This window comes from Orcinus orca, chromosome 19, assembly GCF_937001465.1.
Source record: "Orcinus orca chromosome 19, mOrcOrc1.1, whole genome shotgun sequence".
Classification (NCBI taxonomy): Eukaryota; Metazoa; Chordata; class Mammalia; order Artiodactyla; family Delphinidae; genus Orcinus; species Orcinus orca.
Window position 1 is genome coordinate 31146390 of NC_064577.1, and position 18663 is coordinate 31165052.

Genomic DNA, 18663 nt, shown 5'->3' on the forward strand with positions numbered 1-18663 from the left:
TCAGTCTGTCTAGTACCTGGGAGAAGAGGTGGTAGATGTCACCCCCAAGCCGGAGAGGCTAAGAATCTATGGTGCCTCCTCTCCCCTCCTCTTTCTGGCTGAAAACCAAGGACTCCGAGGCTCCAGAAGGTGGTGAAGGACACTGAGGGAAAGAACCCAGGTTCTGAATCAGCCTTGGAGGGCACCCACCAAACATCCCCATTGGTCTTGGCAAGAAATAAACTCCTTTGTGTTAGTCCCTGGGATACTGGGCTCATTTGCCACGGTATCCAGAGCTGCCTTAGCTGGTACACCTTCGCTCTCAGATCACAGGAAGGTAGGATAAGGCTTTCGGGCCCCAGGGTTGTGGGTGTGCTGCATCTGAGGATGAACTCTAGCAACTGGGAATACAGCAGAGCGGGCTTGATATACCTTGAGTGTTTGGAAGGTGTCCCATAATGACAGGGTGACACTTAGCAGTTTGCCCAGGACAGTGCTTCTGTACACCTCTTGATACTACTAATTGTTAATAGCATCCGCTTTCTCGCTCAGAAGTGTCCTGGTTTGGAAGAGAAAGCACATAGGGATGAATTTCCCAGATAATTGAATTTTATTCTTTTTTTAAGTTTAGAAATTACAACTTGGAACAAGGTATCTTGGTGTGATCAAGTGTCTTCACTGAGACTAGCATTTTGCTGTCATTGTTTCAAAATTCAGAAAAAGGGAGAGAAATCTGCCTTTGTCCTGGGGGGAAAAAAACACATAAAAACAAACCACTACAAGGCTCTTCCTGCAAGTGGAAGGAAAGGGTCCCCACCTGCTGCTGGGTGGGCGTCGATCTGTGGAGGATAACCTGCTTCTACCTGAGCCACGTCCTTGTTGGAGGCTCTGTCCGTGGTCCTTAGAGAGGCTGGGGAAGCAGGGCAGGCGTATGTTCTACTGAAGAGCTGGGCCCAGGATTCTGACTCTGCCTGGGTTCAAATCCCAGCTCCAGTGCTGAACGGCTGGGTGACCGGTAACTCAAGCTTCCCAGGCCCCGGTTTCCCCATCTATCCAATGGGAAGGTGAGAGGACCACCCCTCAGAGTTGGCAGATGTTAAATGAGATCATGTACGTGAAACATTTAGCACAAGTCCTGGCGTGGGATAAACGTTAGCTATGACTGGAATTATTAGGTTTATCAGAATGATTTCCTAAGCAGTTGCCCCTGGGAGTTTAGGAGCAGAGTCTCCTGAACTGGGGACAGATCATGGAGGAAGATGGAAAGGACTCATACGCGAAAAAGAGTTATCACGGCAGGCCCGAGACCTCTCTCCCCCTGGAAGGTCTGCTTCCGAGGTCTGGGAGCGTGGATTTCTAATAAGAGTGGCTCCCGTGCCCCAGCTGTTTGTGGATGTTGAAACCTGCTTCTGCTCTGGGAGTCTGGGGTTTTGCTACACGCTGGGCAGAGGGCGCCAACCTGACCAGCACCCAATACAAACGCTGGGGGCTAAGTCTCCAGGGAGCCTCTCTTGTTGGAATCTCATTCCTGCTGCCCACCCGCCCAGCCCCACCACCCAACTTCACTTCAAAGGACAAAGCAAGGACACGTTGATTGGCCTAAAAATAAAAACGAAACTTTAAGCTTTCTTTCTAGGTGAGGTATGCAGCCTTCCCTCTGCATCCCATCCTGGATCCTGTCCTCAGATCCTCTATAACACTCACCCTTTCTCTGATTTTGACCCCCACGTGACACCCCACCATTCTGCAGACTCCGACTTGGATTTGGTTCACGCTTCTGTTTCATTTAATTAGAAAGAAACATTCCTCCAAGTTGTTACTGAATGAAAACAAGCAGAATTCTCTCCTGTTTCTGAATGTCTTTTTTTTCTTTTCCCCACAATTTGTTTCTTGGAGGAAGAAAGCTATTAGAGCTAAATGATTCCCCAAATCAAAGCACTGCCTTTCACTGCAAGATGATTCAAGGCAACTGCCTGTGACAGGGTGAGCTATGGCTCGGCTAGAAGCTTGAACCCAAGGCCAGAGATAGATCTGTCCGTGAACTTGAAAGTCTTAATGTAAAACCATGGCAACAGCACGTCGCTGTTAGGATAAAGCTGACCCTACTGAAATATTGCAGCTCCACCATCTTGGTTTGATTTTAAGTTAGATCAGATAAACAGATCCAGGAATAATTAGGAGGGAAAAGATAGTGCCCCTCAAACGTCTGAAGGATTTTCACCAGCCCTGATGGTTCTCCCACTGCCGCCCTGTCCCCCACCCCACCCCCACCCCCGATCATGGTCTTGCGAACTGGATCCTGCAGAGGCTGCTGCCGTGTTTCCACTTTGAACCCACATGTGTCTGTTGGGGGTTCCGACCAGAGAGCAGGTTGTCCTCAGTTGCCCCCATTGCTTTTCTTTCGCAGAATGAGCAAGGCTGAGGGGGAAACAGTGGTGTCTGGTAGAATCCCTAACAATCTGGTTACCCCATATGTGGGTCTTCAAACTGATTTAAAACTGCCTGCAAAGATCAAGAAAACTGGGAAAATTGTTGAAACCGGATCATGAGTGCATGGAATTCGTTTTGTCATTCTGTGTTTCTGTCTGTGTTGGAAAATTTCCACAAGAAGTGTTTTTAAAAAGTCCCATTTGACCTAAACACATAAAATGAATGAAACGTTTGTGTTAAGACCCCAAATGTGGTCTGCAGGTTGGGACGGGCACCAATGCCAAGTAAGGTCATTTGTATGATAGAGAAAGTGTTTGTATTATTCAATATTATTCTAATATGCCTCTGAACCATTTCCCCCATAGATCTCATCACATGGAAAGAACAATCCAGATATTCCTGCAGTGGATGGCATTTAATGCTTTGTCTCACTAACTCTTTACTGCCTCATGAGGCAGCTGTGAGTTTGTTCTTGCTGATTAGGGATCTGCTACAGAAAATGGCAAACATGAATCTTCCAGCTTGTCCCTGGAATAACAAATTCTACAAGGGGGCCAGAGGGTGGTCATGTGTTCGAACATACCATGAACGGACTTTCATATGGTGACTCGCAGTGATATGAGACTCGGTTAAAGTTTAAATGATGATGGGGGGACTTCCCTGGTGGCGCAGTGGTTAAGAATCCGCCTGCCAATGCAGGCGACACGTGTTTGATCCCTGGTCCGGGAAGATTCCACATGCTGCGGAGCAACTAAGCCCATGCGCCACAACTACTGAAGCCCCTGTGCCTAGAACCTGTGCTCCGCAACACGAGAAGCCACCGCAATGAGAAGCCCGTGTACCGCAACGAAGAGTAGCCCCCATTCACAGCAACTAGAGAAAGCCCGCGGGCAGCAACGAAGACCCAACACAGCCAAAAATAAATAAGTAAATAAGTTAATAAAAAGAATGATGATGGGACCATTTTTTCCAGCTTGAGAGGGAGAGAAGGGAGGCAGGGCAGGGGAGCAGGGGGGCAGGGGAAGGGACTTGAGGGAGCGACTGCAATGTAGGGACCTTATTTGGATCCTGATTCAAAACAACAAACTATAAAAAAGCATTTACGAGACCATCAGAGATGTCTGAACACTGACTAGATCTTCCATGACATTCACGGATTCTAATTATGTTTTCAAGGTGTGATAAAAGTATTTCGGAAATGTTTTTAAAATAGTTTTTGTTTTGGGACTTCCCTGGTGGTCCAGTGGCTAAGACTCCACGCTCCCAATGCAGGGGGCCCAGGTTCAATCCCTGGTCAGGGAACTAGATCCCACACGCCACAACTAAAGATCCCAGGTGCCGCAACTAAGACCCGGCACAGCCAAATCAAAAAATAAATATTAAAAGGATAGTTCTTGTGTTTTTAGAGATATGTACTGAAACATTTACAGATAAAACTGGTTGACATCTGGAATCTTCCCTTACTGATAATCTCGGGCAGGGTGGTTGGGGGAGTGGGTGCAGGAAGAGAAGAAAGACTGTGGTTTCATTGTGGACGATGCAAGATGGTTGCAGGGCTCTGCTTTCATGTGTGAGTGTGTGTGTGTGTGTGTGTGTGTGTGTGTGTGTGTGTGTGTGTGTGTCTGTGAAGTGCTCCGTAACAGAAAGGGAGAAGTATGTGCTGAATGAAGGGGCCCCGTCCTGCCTCTTGGCCAGTTTGAGAAACCATATTCCCCGTCGTCTGCCCCACTCTCTGCCACATCCCACCTAGGCCTCTAAGCGCCCAGGCCTGCTTCTCAGGGGATAAACCAACCCGCACCCTCCCGTGTTCCTAATCTAGAAAGCGGCAGCTCGGAGTGTCGGACACAATCACACAGAGATAGCCAGCGCTCTCGTTGATAATACTGTTTATTGTCCACGGACCGAGCGGTCACTCGAGAATGACACAAGGCATCGGAGACATGCGCTGTCTGCTTGTCGACTTTCAACAACTCTCACGTGTTCCCAGCACAGGAAGGTCTCAGACTTCATATTCCAGCAAAATCACATTGCCCCAAAAGTAAAAAAAAAAAAAAAACAAACAAAAAAAATCCAAACAAAAACGAACAAGATCAACAAAGCTTTAAATTACGGCAGCAAGTCCGATATTTCTTAATACTTATCAAGCCAAGATTTGGAAATAACTACAATGTAAACTTTATTTTAAATATTTTGAGTTGCTTGCAGAAGTATAGAGGGAGGAAAGAGCAGTGCTTAGAACATAACATATAAATTAAACAATGCTGAATGCAGCCTTCTTAAACTATATATATACGGCAACTATTTACCCTTGAGGGTATCTGAGTGGCTTCTCTCGGCCACCACCAGGTACTTCATCTTGACTTTTTTTTTCTGCTCAGCATGGCTACAAGACGGATGTGCGTAGACTGAATATAAAGGCCATCTTTTAGAACCAACCTACTCAAAGATTCTTTGCCTCGTAATAATTGGAACTGGAGAACAAAAGATGGGAGACGGAAAATCAACGATACTCAAGGAACTGAAGAAAAGGTCTGAAGGAATCACCATCATAGGCTAGCTACCGCGCCATTTCCACTCTGGGTCCACTGCTCCCATGATGCAGAAACCTTTGAAAAAAAAAGGTGCGAGTCTAACCCCTACCAAGGGTAATAAAAAATACAGCACAGGAATGATTACAACTGATGTCAGAAACAAACCAACACATTTAAAAAAATCAGCAGAAACAGGAGTAAATGTTACATATGATAACACCGTACAGGAAGCAGACGGGGGTGGGGTGTTATACTGATTGGAGGGTCTGGTGTTCTCGTATATACTGAAATCACAAGGACTGGTCCATTATGACATCTTACAAACTTTCTATCACTGTACAGCATGAAGACGCCCTTGGAGCGGGCCGGATTCCTGGAGAGTCCCCTAGTCTGCCCTAGAAAGGGAGTCATCAAAATCTGTGCTGACCAGGTCCCGGGTAGGCATGGGGGCTGCATGCCACTGGTGGGGGAGGTCAGGAGTCTTACAGGTGCTTTGGGGTCACCGCAGAATAGAGCAGGCTTAGAAGATGACTTTGGAAGAATTCTGCAGAAGGACCACTCCCAGGCTGACAGACTTCAGTTTCACTGTGTGTGTTTGCATATAGCGTGCATGATAAACTCAGAACAGTTTATCTTTAGAACACAAGTGGGAAGAAAAAGGAGATTATCTTTACTGTTGCTGAGAAATTTCTGCCTCTGCTAACTCCCAGTTTACTGGCATCAGGAAACCACCTTTAGGGAACAGATAGGTTCCCTAGTTCCCTATGAACTTTCTTAACCGAGAGATCTTCGTAATACAAGAAATATAAGCAGAGGTGGGTACACTTGTAATTTGGGTTCACATATTCTCTAAAAATTCATCTTTAGAAGAATGTCTCTTAAAGCTGGCCACAGAGTCCTGGAGGCCCAGAAAGCAATGAGAATTCTACTGACGCCACCTCCCTCCCAAATCCGTCCTTCCCTGGGGAGGACTTCATTCTACGCTGCGTTAACTTCACTCTCGGGAACCCCCGCATGGCACAGTGACAGTCAGTCTTTGAGGGAGGTCATACTCTAAACCTCTGGCACCTGCTTGGGGGCCTCTGAGGCGTGTTGGGGGACAGAGCGGGACCCAGCTTTTGATGTCCTCAGGATGTGCAGACGGCACAGCCAGCTCATGCCACCAGCCACACACAACCCCTCGCCAAGCAAATTCGCGCCCCTCCACCTAGATGCCGGAGGCCAGAAAGAGAAAGAGGGAGCAAGGGGCCTCAGCAGCTCAGTAAGGAACTACAAGGGCAGCCAAGCCCCGCCCCCGCAAATGTCTGCCCCAGGGCAGAACGTGGCAGGTTCCGCCAAGGGCTGGGGTGTGTGTTGGGGGCCAGGGATGGGAATCAAAGGACTTGGCTGGAGCTGAAGCTCCTTGTCCCTGCATCGCTACAAGGTCTGGGAGGGAGGCTCCCGATGGAATTCTGCAGATTAATACAATTAACTGGGGCTCCATTAAGAGCAAGCCACCGGTCCAGGGCTGCTCCCAGACACACAGAAGTCACAGGTACTGGGAGTCCGTGGTGGGCATGGGGGAGTCTGCGGGGGTACAGGGCACTTACAAGGGGCAGGGGCTGCCACCCTAGGGCCAGAGGTGGAAGCTGCAGGAACTGAGGGACATGCCCCTCTCAAGAGGAAAGGGACCTGGTAGGCCTGCTACACAGTCTGGCAACGACCCTCAAAAGTTTCTGCAAAATGCACACTTCCAGGCTCTGCCCTGACCAGGCTAGGGGACCCTTAAGTCGCTGCCTGCTCAGCGTTTGTGACAGTGCCAAGGCTGGGCCTGGGAGGGAAGCCCGAGCGTCCTGCCCCTGCCCGCGCTCAAGGATGGGAGACCGAGTTGTGCAGTGTCCAGGCTGGCGGGTGGGGTATGGGACCCACCTCTGCCTCCAGACCCACAACGATGTTGAAAAGGAAAACGGGGGTGGGGAGGAGAATCACACTAATTTAGACCCACTTGGATGACTGTTTTATTCATGCTGTTTCCAGGAAGGGATGTCGGAGCTGGACCAGTCTGAACTCTTGGAGGCTTTCAATTGGCCACAGGGGTGCTGGTGGCCTGCTTACGGGTCCTCGATGTCCAGAAACTCCTGCTTGGGGGGTGCCGCTCCACGGTACCACGCACAGGAGCCGTCGCTTCTCTTGATGCAGGCGAAAAACTTGGCCTGGTGCCCGTTGATGCTCTTCTCCGTGACCCAGTCCATCCAGAGGCACTCGTCCGGAGAGGAGATGTAGCACGGGATCATGGGGCAGCGCGTGATCTAGGAAGGGGGACGCAGAGGTGGATTCAGTCAGGGACCAAGGCCACTCACGGGGGCATCTCCAGAACCTGGCAGTGCACCAGGAAGGGAGGGAGCTGGGACTGGAGTCCAACCCGCTCCATCAGTAGCCTTTCCTGAGCCCCATACTCTCCAAATGGTAGTAGGCAGCCTGCCCAAGGCGGGACAGTACACAGTCTCTGCACCCCCAGCAACTGCGAACGCTCCTCCACTTTGGGCCATCTGGTCTACCTTCTCTGAGCATAACAAACTGGCTTCAGCTCAGCCCTGCCCTCCTGGGAGTATAACAATAATAACAATAAAGGGTCTTGAATCTACTGGATAGGTTCAAATCAAATTAAAAGGACGTTGTCTTGCTCCCAAGCACGCATGGGTTTAGAGGGGATCGGCAAGTAGCATTTTGGCAAAAGAACCTGAGTTCACAGGAAGGTGAACACCTTCAGGCCAAGCAAGGAAAAACGAGGAACTCGCTTCTTAACTTCATGTTGGGCACAGAGGAGTTCGCTGGACCTACGTGTAGCTGTAAGTCGGAATTCACGTTCTGAACGAGCTAAGGACAGGAGGGCCCATCTACCAGGATGGGCAGGAGGGCGGCACAAGCAGCGCCAACCGGCAGAGGCCAATCCCCGCAGCCTCACACAGGGCTGCGCTGGGCCAGCATCTTCGGGACCCAGACTCGCATCCTGTGCTGGGGCTGGGGGAGGGGCAGTGCTGATGTGTTAGGAGACAACAGGATGGGAGCCCGCGGGCCGTGGAGGAGATCTCACCTTCTACGGCTGCTTCTAAGCATTAGCGCCGCTGTAACTGTGTTTGGTGCAACCCCTGGGCTGCTTTTAAGAAGAGGGGCTGGGGCTTCAGCACACAGACCCCACATTTACACGGACCCATGCATGGAAATGGCTGGTATGTTGGCAAAAGCATAGCACCCGGGACACTCTTTCACAAGGCACACAATTCTCTGCCCTTGTACATTTGTAGAAAGATACTCCTAGGACCATGTTCTCCCCACGAAACTCCTCCTCCTAGAAGGCTTCCTTCCTAGAAGCCACAGGCCACATGGTCAGATTCCCCTCACCTCCCAAATGTCCCTGGCTGGACATCCTCACTTGTGGGTAGGCCACACCTCCCCAGAGCCCTGGCCTAAGTTGGGACCCCAAGGACTGAGAGGCCCAGGAAAGCCAGGGATCAAATCCCAGCAGTCCACCCACCTGGAGGAGGTGGTGGTGAGGCGAAGCATGGGAGGAGGTAGTGGCGGCTTACCTTGCACTCACAGCCCATCTGGTACCTGTGGTTCAGGCTCTTCTTCTGGGTGGTGCTCAGGGTGTCCCAGGGCACGATGAAGTCGCAGAGGGTGATGTGCATCTTGCCGTTCCCCTCGGCCTTTCCTGAGTAGACAGGGGTCACCAAGCTCAGGACGAGTCCTGGGTTCTCATCCTCCTCCTGCATTTGGATGTGGCTTGGGCATAGGGAGGGTCAGTTCTGACAGTACCATGTGCTGTGGGCTCAGTTGTGTCCCCTCCAAAATTCAGATGTTGAAGCTCTTACCCCTAGCACGTCAGGATGTGACTGAATTAGGAAAGAAGGCCTTTCCAGAATTGATTAAAATGAGGTCATTAGGGTGAATCCTAATCCAATAGGACTGGTGCCCTTATAAGAGGAAGAGATTAGACACAGACAGACAAAGAGGGACGACCATGTGGGGACACAGGGAGAAAGTGGCCATCCACAAGCCACAGAGAGAGGCCTCAGAAGAAACCAACCCTGCCAACATCTTGATCTTGGACTTCCAGACTCCAGAATTGTGAGAAAATAAATTTCTGTTGTTTACCCAGTCTGTGGTTTTTGTTATAGCAACCCGAGCACACTCATACACTGTGGAATATTTATTCTGAGTATAAAGAGAATGCAAGCTCACTGTAGAAAACTTAGAAAAGGTAGGAAATAATTTTTTTAAAAAATTTATTTATTTATTTATGGCTGTGTTGGGTCTTCGTTGCTGTGCACGGGCTTTCTTCACTGTGGTGCACAGGCTCCTCGTTGTGGTGGCTTCTCTTGTTGCAGAGCACAGGCTCTAGGCACACAGGCTTCAGTAGTTGCAGCACGCAGGCTCAGTAGTTGTGTCTCACGGGCTCTAGAGCGCAGGCTCCGTAGTTGTGGCATGCGGGCTTAGTTGCTCCACGGCATGTGGGATCTTCCCGGACCAGGGCTCGAACCCGTGTCCCCTGCACTGGCAGGTGGATTCTTAACCATTGCGCCACCAGGGAAGTCCGGTAGGAAATAATTTTTAAAAACTTCTCTCTTTTCATTACCTAGAGCTAAATTTTGATGCATTTCCTTCCAATATTCTTTTATGCACACGTATTCACACACACAAGATCATGTTGTACGTAGATTGTATTGTTTCCTGGTTTCTTTCCACCAAATATTTATTCCTAAGCATTTCCTCCATTTGATGTTGAACTTGTAATTCTGGGTTGTTCCGTTATGAACAGTAAAAATAGAATTTTATAAAATCAGAAATCTGCCCTGAATTCCTTTTATTGGGGATGATGAGACGCTGTGGTACCTTAGGCTCCTGACTCAGCCCCCTTCCTCCTTTTGTGAAGAGTTCTCATTGGTGACAGCCCGGGCATTAACTGAGCAGGAGAAAAAGACAAGCCAGTGTATTCTGGTGACTGACAGAACCTAACGAGGGCCAGGGAGGTCGTCTAAAATCTTGTCCCTCCTGCTACAATGGCACCTTGTCAAGAGGCACAGATACCCAGTGATGACACCAGAGCCTGGCAGAGAGCGACACGCGATTCCCTCAGAGGCAGAGAGGAGCCCCGGGCTGCACCCTGAGCACCTCGGCTTGACAAAGCTGCAATGCATCCGACTTAATGATCTCAGGCATAGCCCTGGCCACGGACAATCTGCTAATAGAAACATAGCTCAGCGAAGCACTGATGCAGCTTGTCGTCAACCGCGCCCTGTCGGGAGGAAGTGAAACAGAAATCTATTGCCAGGGGAAAGATGAGATGGGCTGCCTGAGGCTGCGAGCGGCACCAGTGACATCCTTTGCCACCTGCCCATCCTTTGCTGGGCAGGTGGCAGGAAGCAGTCCCCAGGTATGAATTCTCATGCTCTTACCTCTTCTTTAAACACGCCTCTTACCTTCAGGAGCTCTATTTTTCTTTGTATCTGTTTAGAGTTGTATGACATTCCAGGTAAAGAAACGTATCAAAGAGCAGAATGACTACTGCAGCATTCATTCTGATCCTAATAACTAAAAAAATATACGTCTGGGTGGCCTTAAACTTCAAAAATAGCTATTTTTTTTTTCTAGGCCTGTAGCTACTTTCTATGAGTTCAGAATAGATGAGGAGCAAAATGGACAGATGGCAAGTAACTCCTTCCCACAGCCTGGTTTCTTCTGGCATTTACTACCTTGCCCAGCCTGGTCATTCATCAAAGGCAGGCTGAGTTCTCAGTCTGGTCTCTCCCTCCAGACTTCCGGAGCAACTTCCACTGTGTCAGGTGACGGGCACCAATATCCCACTTCACATCGTTCTTTGCCTTTCTTACGTATCTTGTTCCTTAACCAGCTCATAAACACGAAGGGTAAGGGTTGTGTCTTAATCCTTTTTTATCCATAGTTCCTTGCACATAGTAATGGCTCAATAAAAGTCTGCTGACGATGGCGTGGGTATCTGTTCTAACAATGTGCTTCGTTATCTTTTTCTTGCTGTCTTCCTCTTTAATCTTTTCACCACCAATTCAAACTTCCACAGAGGACATAGAGATGAAATGGAAATTGTATAGTTTCATTGGTCCCAGTTACTGGGCTCACATAAGCTTTAACTGTCACGTGTAAACGGTGTGGCATCTCAGAATGTTAAAAGGCGACCCCTTTCAGTAGAGGTAATTAAGACTTGGTTGGGCACGTGAGCATCTGTCTGCCTTGGAAAAAAAGCAAAGTCTTTCTTGGCTACAGAAAAACAGGAATTAATTAAAATTTGTAACTGAGGGTTGTATGTTTATTTTTCCTTCCGGAGGAGAGGACTGTAGAAGAAAATTACAGGGCCGATTCCATAACAGTTCCTGAACACAAGCGTCTCACGGAGCCAACTCAACATGTGAAGTTGAGTCATCAGCCCAGGAGGAGGTGGGCTGCCCCAGGCTATGTGGTCACTCCTGGGGCTGCAGCCAGCGCTGGCTGAGTGGTTTACTGTGCCCCGTGATTCTTGGTTAGCCCATTCCAACTCCAGGAAAACAAGATCTAGAGTCTGTTCTTTAGAAATTAAACAGATTTGTTCCAGAGCTGTCTCGCTGAGCCAGGGAAGGAAGTCAGATTAGAGAGGTCCCTCTGTAATGGGGTGAGTCAGCCGCCAGTGGAAGTGCCTTTTATTAATCTTATGTTCCACGGCCAGTTAGGGAACTAAAATGTGTCCCATGTCACTTGCTTGCTTCCAATACTAAATGTGAGGTAGTCAGGATGATAGGCACACAGTCACCACATGAATTCCTCTTCAAGTGTTTTTAATTTTTATTATAAGTGGAGCTACAATTTGGATGGTTTCATGTGTAGCAAGCTTCTGAAATGTGTGTGGCAATTACTTGTATAACTGTCTTCTCAATCAGCCTGGGGACAATTGAAAGGGCCTGTGGTAGGAGCAGCACAGGTCACATACATGTTCCATGTTAAATAGCACATATGAACGGCTGAGCTTCCGCGTGGGAAAAATATCAATGTTATCACGAGTGACTTGAAATCGTGAGGCTTTCTGCACTTGACTCACGATGCTCCCTTTGGACATGAAGTCCTTCCCTTTCAGAAAAGGGTCTGAGCACAACTGATTTTCCCTCCACGTCCCCCAAAAGAAAGAAAAGCAACCACCAGGAAAACAATCACCACGCGGCCACCACGTGGACCTCCGCTCTTGTCCTGGACCCACCTGCTAAGCAGCCCTGCGGTTTCCTTGCACTCTCGGGGTAAGCGGAACGGGGCAGGACCCAAGCCCCACGCTCCACGGAGACACTGCTGGGGCTCCTGACTGCTGGACATAAGCCATCTCCCCATCCTGCCCCAGGATCCGGCCAAAGGGCCCCATGGTCTGGACCACCCATCTCGTGGAATAAAGGGCGGTGCCCCGCTCCTCAGAATCTCGGGGCAAGAGGCAGGTCTGATTGACTGAGAAGGGCCCCAGGAGATGAAATAATGTCCAGAGGCTACTGACCTCGAGGGAGGTGACCAACCACGGCTGCTGGGGCTCAGCTCTCCTGAGTGTATGCAGACTGGCTATTTGGCACCTCTGGAACAAAAGGTCTGCCTTGACCCAGAGGAGGGCAGGTTCTCAGTCCTGGCTGCACACTGGACTCTCCTAGGGAGCTTTACAAATGCTGATGCCGGGGCCCCACCCCTGGAGATTCTGCTTGAATTGGTCTGGGGTGCCGCCTGGCCATCAGGATTTTTGCAAACTCCCTGTGGAATTCCAACGAGCAGTGCATGTGGAGGACTGCTGGGTTAGGCGTTGGGGCAGTGAGACTTCGAAACCTGGACCAATGATGGAAGAAGCAGAGTGTAACAGACCCAGGGGTCAGGCGGACCAGGGTCTAAATTCCGGCTGCACCATTGCACCACTCCCCGGCAGCGTGACGCTGTCAGGCGTGTGCTGAGAAACGCCTGACCAGCAGCTCTCCTGGGAGGAAAAGCTCTGGTGTGTAGCGTTTGCCCTAATTCTGTGGTGTAAATACTCCCCCTCTGGCCAATTTCAAGCTGCCACCATGACATCAACCGAAGTTTAACAATCGGCTTGAAAGTGAAAGTGGGTTCAGGCACACACCACGGGACCTGGGAACACGGCTCCAGCCTCTACTCCTCAGTTTTCCTCATCTGTAAAATGGGGATAATAGGGGGTAGTGAGGATTAAATGGAACCCACATGGAAAGCATTTGGAGAACGTCAGTGCCAGGAAAAGGGCACTCCTATTTCTATTAACAGGGAGCTGGTGAAGCCTGATGTAGAGGCCTTTAAGACAGAGCCTCAGCGTGGGTAAGGATTCAGCTGGGCATGTCTGGAAGCAGGTCCTAGCCCACACTGAGGTCGCTTTTCCACCAGGAGCCGCCCACGACAGGATGCAGGCTCTCCCTCCTTGAATAAGGGCTTCGGCAGCTCTGCAGTTTGGCCAGACAGCCCTTAGAGGGCAGTGTGGAGACTCAGCAGGATGGCTGAGGCTCTCATTTTAAAGGGTGTTAGAGACAAGGACAAAAAAAGGACACAGAAAATTAGAAGCCTTTGATTGGCTGGGGCAATAAGGTCCCTGAACCAGGTGTGTCTCCGCCAGTGCCATTTCCTGTGCTACTGTGATGTCACAGTCAGGTTGTCAGCTCTCTGCATTGTGATTTTTGTCCTCATCCGCTTCTCTCCATTTGATATTATCTTTCCTACTGTAAAAACAGTAGATACTGCAAATGTGAAATGGTGCAGCTGTTTCGTAAAACAGTCTGTCAGTTCCTCAAATGGTGAAACACAGAGTCACCGTAGGTCCTGCAGTTCCACTCCTAAGTATCTACCCAAGAGAAATGAAAACACACGTCCAGGCAAAAACTTGCACACACATGTTCAGAGCAGCATTGCTCATAATAGACAAAAGGCAGAAACAACCCCAGTGAAATGCTGAATGGATAGGAGAAATGCTGAATGGGTAGTACATCCATCCAGTGGAATATTATTCAGCCATAAAAAGGAGTGAAGTGCTGATACATGTTATAACATGAACAAAACATTAAAAACTTTAACAAACATTATGCTGAAAGAAGCCAGACACAAAGGACCATATGTTACATGATTCCATTCATAAGAAAGTCCAGAGTAAAGAAATCTACAAAGAAAGATTAGTGGTTGCTGCGAGCTGGGGTCAGGGGAGAGTGGGAGTTAGGAAGGTAATAGCTAAAAGGTATAGGGTTTCTTTTTGACTGTGCTGAAGGTTGCACACCTCTGTAAATACACCCAGACCCTTGAATTATACACTTTAAATGGGTGAATTGTATGCTGTGTGAATTACATCTCAATAAAGATGTTAAAAAATAATAGGTGCTCAAGATAAAACATTTAGGAAGTTCAGAAGGGCCTATAAAGGAAGGAAAAAAATCTCCCATTATCCCCAAGGAGAGGGACAAAATTCTTGAGGTATTGACAAAGAAACTCACGGAAGCAGGTGCTGGATGTGAGCATTTTGTGGAAGGGAGGGAGGTACTTGTCCAAGGAGAGATCCCAGAAGCCTCCCTGGCCCCACTGCACCTCCCTCCCTGCAGCACCGCCCTTGCACGGCCAAGGTCAGTACCTTCTCCCGACACTACATCTTCTGGGTCCTGGCACCTGCTAGGGTCTCTGCCTCTTTGTACCTTTTAAGCATTCACTCACTATTCACATTTCCCCACGTGTGAAACTTACCTTACTTTCTTTAACTTATTCTCCTGTCCCCCCGCGGGTGGGAACATGGGCTTCCTGACAGCAGGGCCCCAGGATCTCTCTTCCTGAACCCCTGCCATGCCGAGCACAGAGCTAGGCACCTAGGGGCACCCGCTAAACATGTGTTGAAATGTGTGAATAACCGGGACGGAGGAAAATCCCCCAAATCATGGAGATTTGGATTTGGAATTCATTTTATGATTAAATTGGGATTTGGGGAACAAAATAGGATGTCGGTCTAGGGGAGGTGTCCTGTCTCTTCTTTTTTCTTAAGTTTGTGATCTGACTCCTACTTTCCCTAGAAGAGGGCAGCAAGTTTCCTTGGCTGACCCAGACAGCACTGGCCAGTATAGGGGCCACCAGCTGCAGATGGCCGTTCACATTTACATTTAAATCAACTGCAATGAAGTAAAATGAAAGCCCCAGCCCCTCAGTTGCACCAGCCGCGGCTCAAGCGCTCAGCAGCCGTGTGTGGTTCGTGGCGGCCATACCGGACAGCACGGGCATACAGCATTTATGGCATCACTGGAGGTTCTGTTAGACCGGGGGGCGGGGTCTCAACTCGGGGTGATTCTGCCCCTGCCCCGGGAACATCTGGTGATGTCGGAGACCCCACGACTGGGGGGAGGATGTTACAGCAATCAGTGGGTAGAAGCCAGGGATGTAGCTAAATGTCCTACATGCATAGGAAAAGCCCCCCAGCAAAGAATGATCTGGTCTCAAATGTCAATAGCGCTGATTGTGAGGACACCTGCTCTGGACTCTGGGGCGAAGCCTAGGTGGGTGGGCAGAGGAGGCAGTAGAAAGAAGTAAAGGGAAATCATTTTATGTAAGAATAAAAGAGTATAATTTTTAAAAGAGATGCAATGATAAACAAAATGTGGTCTATCCATACAACAGAGTATTATTCAGCCTTAAAAAAGGAGGAAATTCTGACATTTGCTGCAACATGGCTGACCCCTGAGAACATTATGCTCAGTGAAATCAGCCCATCACAAAAGGGCGAACGCTGTAGGATCCCACTTTTATGAGGTCCCTAGAGGAGTCAGATTCACCGAGACAGAAAGCAGAATGGAGATTGCCAGGGCTGGGGCGAGGGGGGCGTTTAACAGGCATGGAGTTTCAGTCTGGGAAGATGAAGGTTCTGGAGACGGATGGTGGTGGTGGTTGTACAACAATGTGAACATGCTTCACGCCACTGAGCTGTACACCTAAGAATGGCTAAAATGGTAAATTTCATGTTATATATATTTTATCACAGTAAAAAAAGAGGGATACGACGAACAAAGCAGCAGGTGAGTAGAGAGCGTAATAATATCCAGAGATTTAAAATGAGGTTTCAACTCTCCTTCCCCGCCTCCTGTCCGGGCTTGAGCACTTCCAGCATCTCACCTCTTTGCGTGCACCTGACCTCAAATTTCCTATGAATACCGGTTTACTTTGTTCCTTCCCCTCAAGTCACACTGGTTCCACTAGTCTAACAAGGGGAATGTCTAGGACAGGAGAAAATTCACTAATTCTCTGACGGGAATTAGGCAGGGAATCCCCGAGACTTCTGAATAGCACTGTGTGTATCGTCAGAGCTCTGTTCCACTTTGAGCCGCCCTGCCTCCCCAGCCCTGGACGGTCCCTAGGAACGTTCCATGCCCATATCCACATACACACCTGCAATGAGATACTCCTTCTTTCCTCCAATGTCCAGCGAGACCCCGCACACTGCGGAGGAGGGGGCCGTGTAGATAAACTCTATGTCCTTGTCAGGTCCCTTGAACATCTGGAAAGAGGAGGATGAGAAATGTAAACGAATTGGGCGGCACAGCCACGTTCCCATCCCGAACACGGCGGGGCGCCCCGACCTGCGCCCGTGGTACTGCCAACATGGAAAAGGGGATGGAGATGTACCAGTAAGACAGATCAGAAGACGACCATTCCTAATGCACGGGATTCCCTGGAGACACTGATTTACTTCTTAGTGTGGCAGTTGTCACCAGGCTGGGCATGAGACTGTCATCCAGAAGGACCCGCCTCAGATAACACACCTGCTCTCCCTACCACCTGTGAGGTCATCTCAGCATCCCTGGGGAGGGGCTTATGTCTCTCCAGGTGATTCTGACACATCACGGAGTATCACCACTTTGTGTCTTTCCAGGAATTTTACGCACTGGCTACTTGACGAGGACCAGAGCGGAGAGGCGCCTCTCAATTAGGACGTAACTCCTTGGGCAAGTGGAGTTTGACTTTTCAACTTGTGATTTTCTTACAGCCTCTTGGGAACAGACCTGCTGCCCAGGTGAAGGGGTGCATTGTTCCAGTGCCTGGGCAGGAACTGAGAAAGCCACAGCCACAGCCAGGGAGCTCCTGCGGCCCCATCGGGGACAGTGACAGGCGGTGGCCTGAGTGTGGACTGAGAACTGCCCTCCACGCCAGTTTTGGGGGTGCAGGCTGCTGGAAGCCGGGGGAGCGGGGGTGGGGGTAATGGAAAGGGGAGCGCACGCATGCACCAGGACCACACAACAGAGGAGCCTAAACACGGCTGTAGATCACAGACACGCGGGCTCCACGATTCCACACGAACTGCATCAGGACTCTCGCTGTGGCTAAACTGAGATTAATAGCGTTGTTTGGTTTTGGGGGGAAGAGTTTCAACAAGCAAACTCAAATGGAACAGGGTCATCCCAATGTCACGGCGGACCCGCTTTGCAAGAGCTACACCCCAACTCATGCCAAGAAAGGTTATCAATGACGTCTGTCACCAAAGGGCTGAAAGTGCTTCCTTGCTGTCAACACCTGCCTTTTCACGACCCCTCAATGAGGCGTGAGAGCAGAGATAACTGTCCTTCCCGCTTCATAAATAGAGATGTAGGCACTGGGTCACCTCTTTAAATGACATAGGCACAATGATTAAGCATTTCTTTGACCTTCTGGCAACATTTATGTTCTATTTTTTATTTTTGTAACAAAATTAAATATGGATGGCCACAACTACTACCCAGGTTGAAACGCTGTTCCTCCAGCTGGAGCCTAGAATCTTCTTCCCTCTTGTAGACCAAGTTAGTTATTGTCAACATCAGCACTGGTCCTGTCTTCCCAACCTCCCCCGCACGTCCTCCCCTCTCTCCCTCCCTCCCAAATATGGGCTCCTCGCCATATGACCTCGAACACAGCCACCATTCTGAAAACCTAACAAATGCCACCACCGCCTCGGTCTGCAGCCCCCAATGCCTCCCGTCCCTCCCCTCCCCCGGCGAAGCATCTTCTCCGTCACCGGCCAGGCTGCCATGTCCATTTCCTTCTCAACTCCCCTCTCTCAGGAAGTTGTCCCAGCACACCTGTCCACAGGAGTCCTCCTCTGCCCAAATCCCCCCTCCTCTTAGAGCATAAAGCTAAGAGTAGAGTCCACCCGCAGTTTGGAGGAAGAGTAGGCAAGAGTAGAGTCCACCCGCAGTTTGGGGGAATCAGGTCACCTGCTCTCACATTGGTCGCGGGCTCCCAGAGGCGACAGCCAAGTTCCCACTGCCTCTGAGCCTGCCATGGAGAGGTGAAGAGGCACTCACAGAACGTTCCACAGACGCTGTGAACTTGGTAACTTAAGGCTGAGGCTCACGAAGATGATGCATTTCTGAAATAACCTAGCTGGTGGGAACAGACCACACCCACACCACTTCTCAGCATTTACGGATTAAGGAAAATCAGATCCACTTGTGGCTTGACGCCCTCGTTCCTAGCTGTCTGCCTCAGAGGTGGATGGACCGAGTCCTAGGGACCCAGTGGTGCACTGAGATGGTGGGCCAGCCCCGCCCGGTCCCCAGCCCTGCTCCCAAAGCTCCCACAGCTCTGCCCAATGGAGCAGGGACAGTGGCCGTTACCTTTATTTGCTTGATCTCATACTGAATCCGTTTGATGGGGTTGCCGTAGATGTCATTCCCGGAGTCCACCTCCTTCTCGCTGACGGCTTTGGCCCTGATCA

At 49.8% G+C, this 18663-nt stretch overlaps 2 protein-coding genes across 2 annotated transcripts in view; one reads left to right on the plus strand and one right to left on the minus strand.

Moving 5' to 3' along the window:
• The window catches only part of PGS1 (phosphatidylglycerophosphate synthase 1), a 584793-nt gene that overhangs the window by 340860 nt on the left and 225270 nt on the right, over positions 1 to 18663 (plus strand). The window lies entirely within an intron of this gene.
• Positions 4279 to 18663, minus strand: part of TIMP2 (TIMP metallopeptidase inhibitor 2) — a 51067-nt gene continuing 36682 nt past the window's right edge. The window contains exons 2-5 of the mRNA XM_004275535.4: positions 18563 to 18663; positions 16362 to 16470; positions 8507 to 8631; positions 4279 to 7228 (exon numbers count right to left, since the gene is read on the minus strand). Of these exons, the coding sequence (XP_004275583.1) occupies positions 7031 to 7228; positions 8507 to 8631; positions 16362 to 16470; positions 18563 to 18663 (533 nt within the window). The 3' untranslated portion in view covers positions 4279 to 7030. The remainder of the gene's footprint in view (positions 7229 to 8506; positions 8632 to 16361; positions 16471 to 18562) is intronic.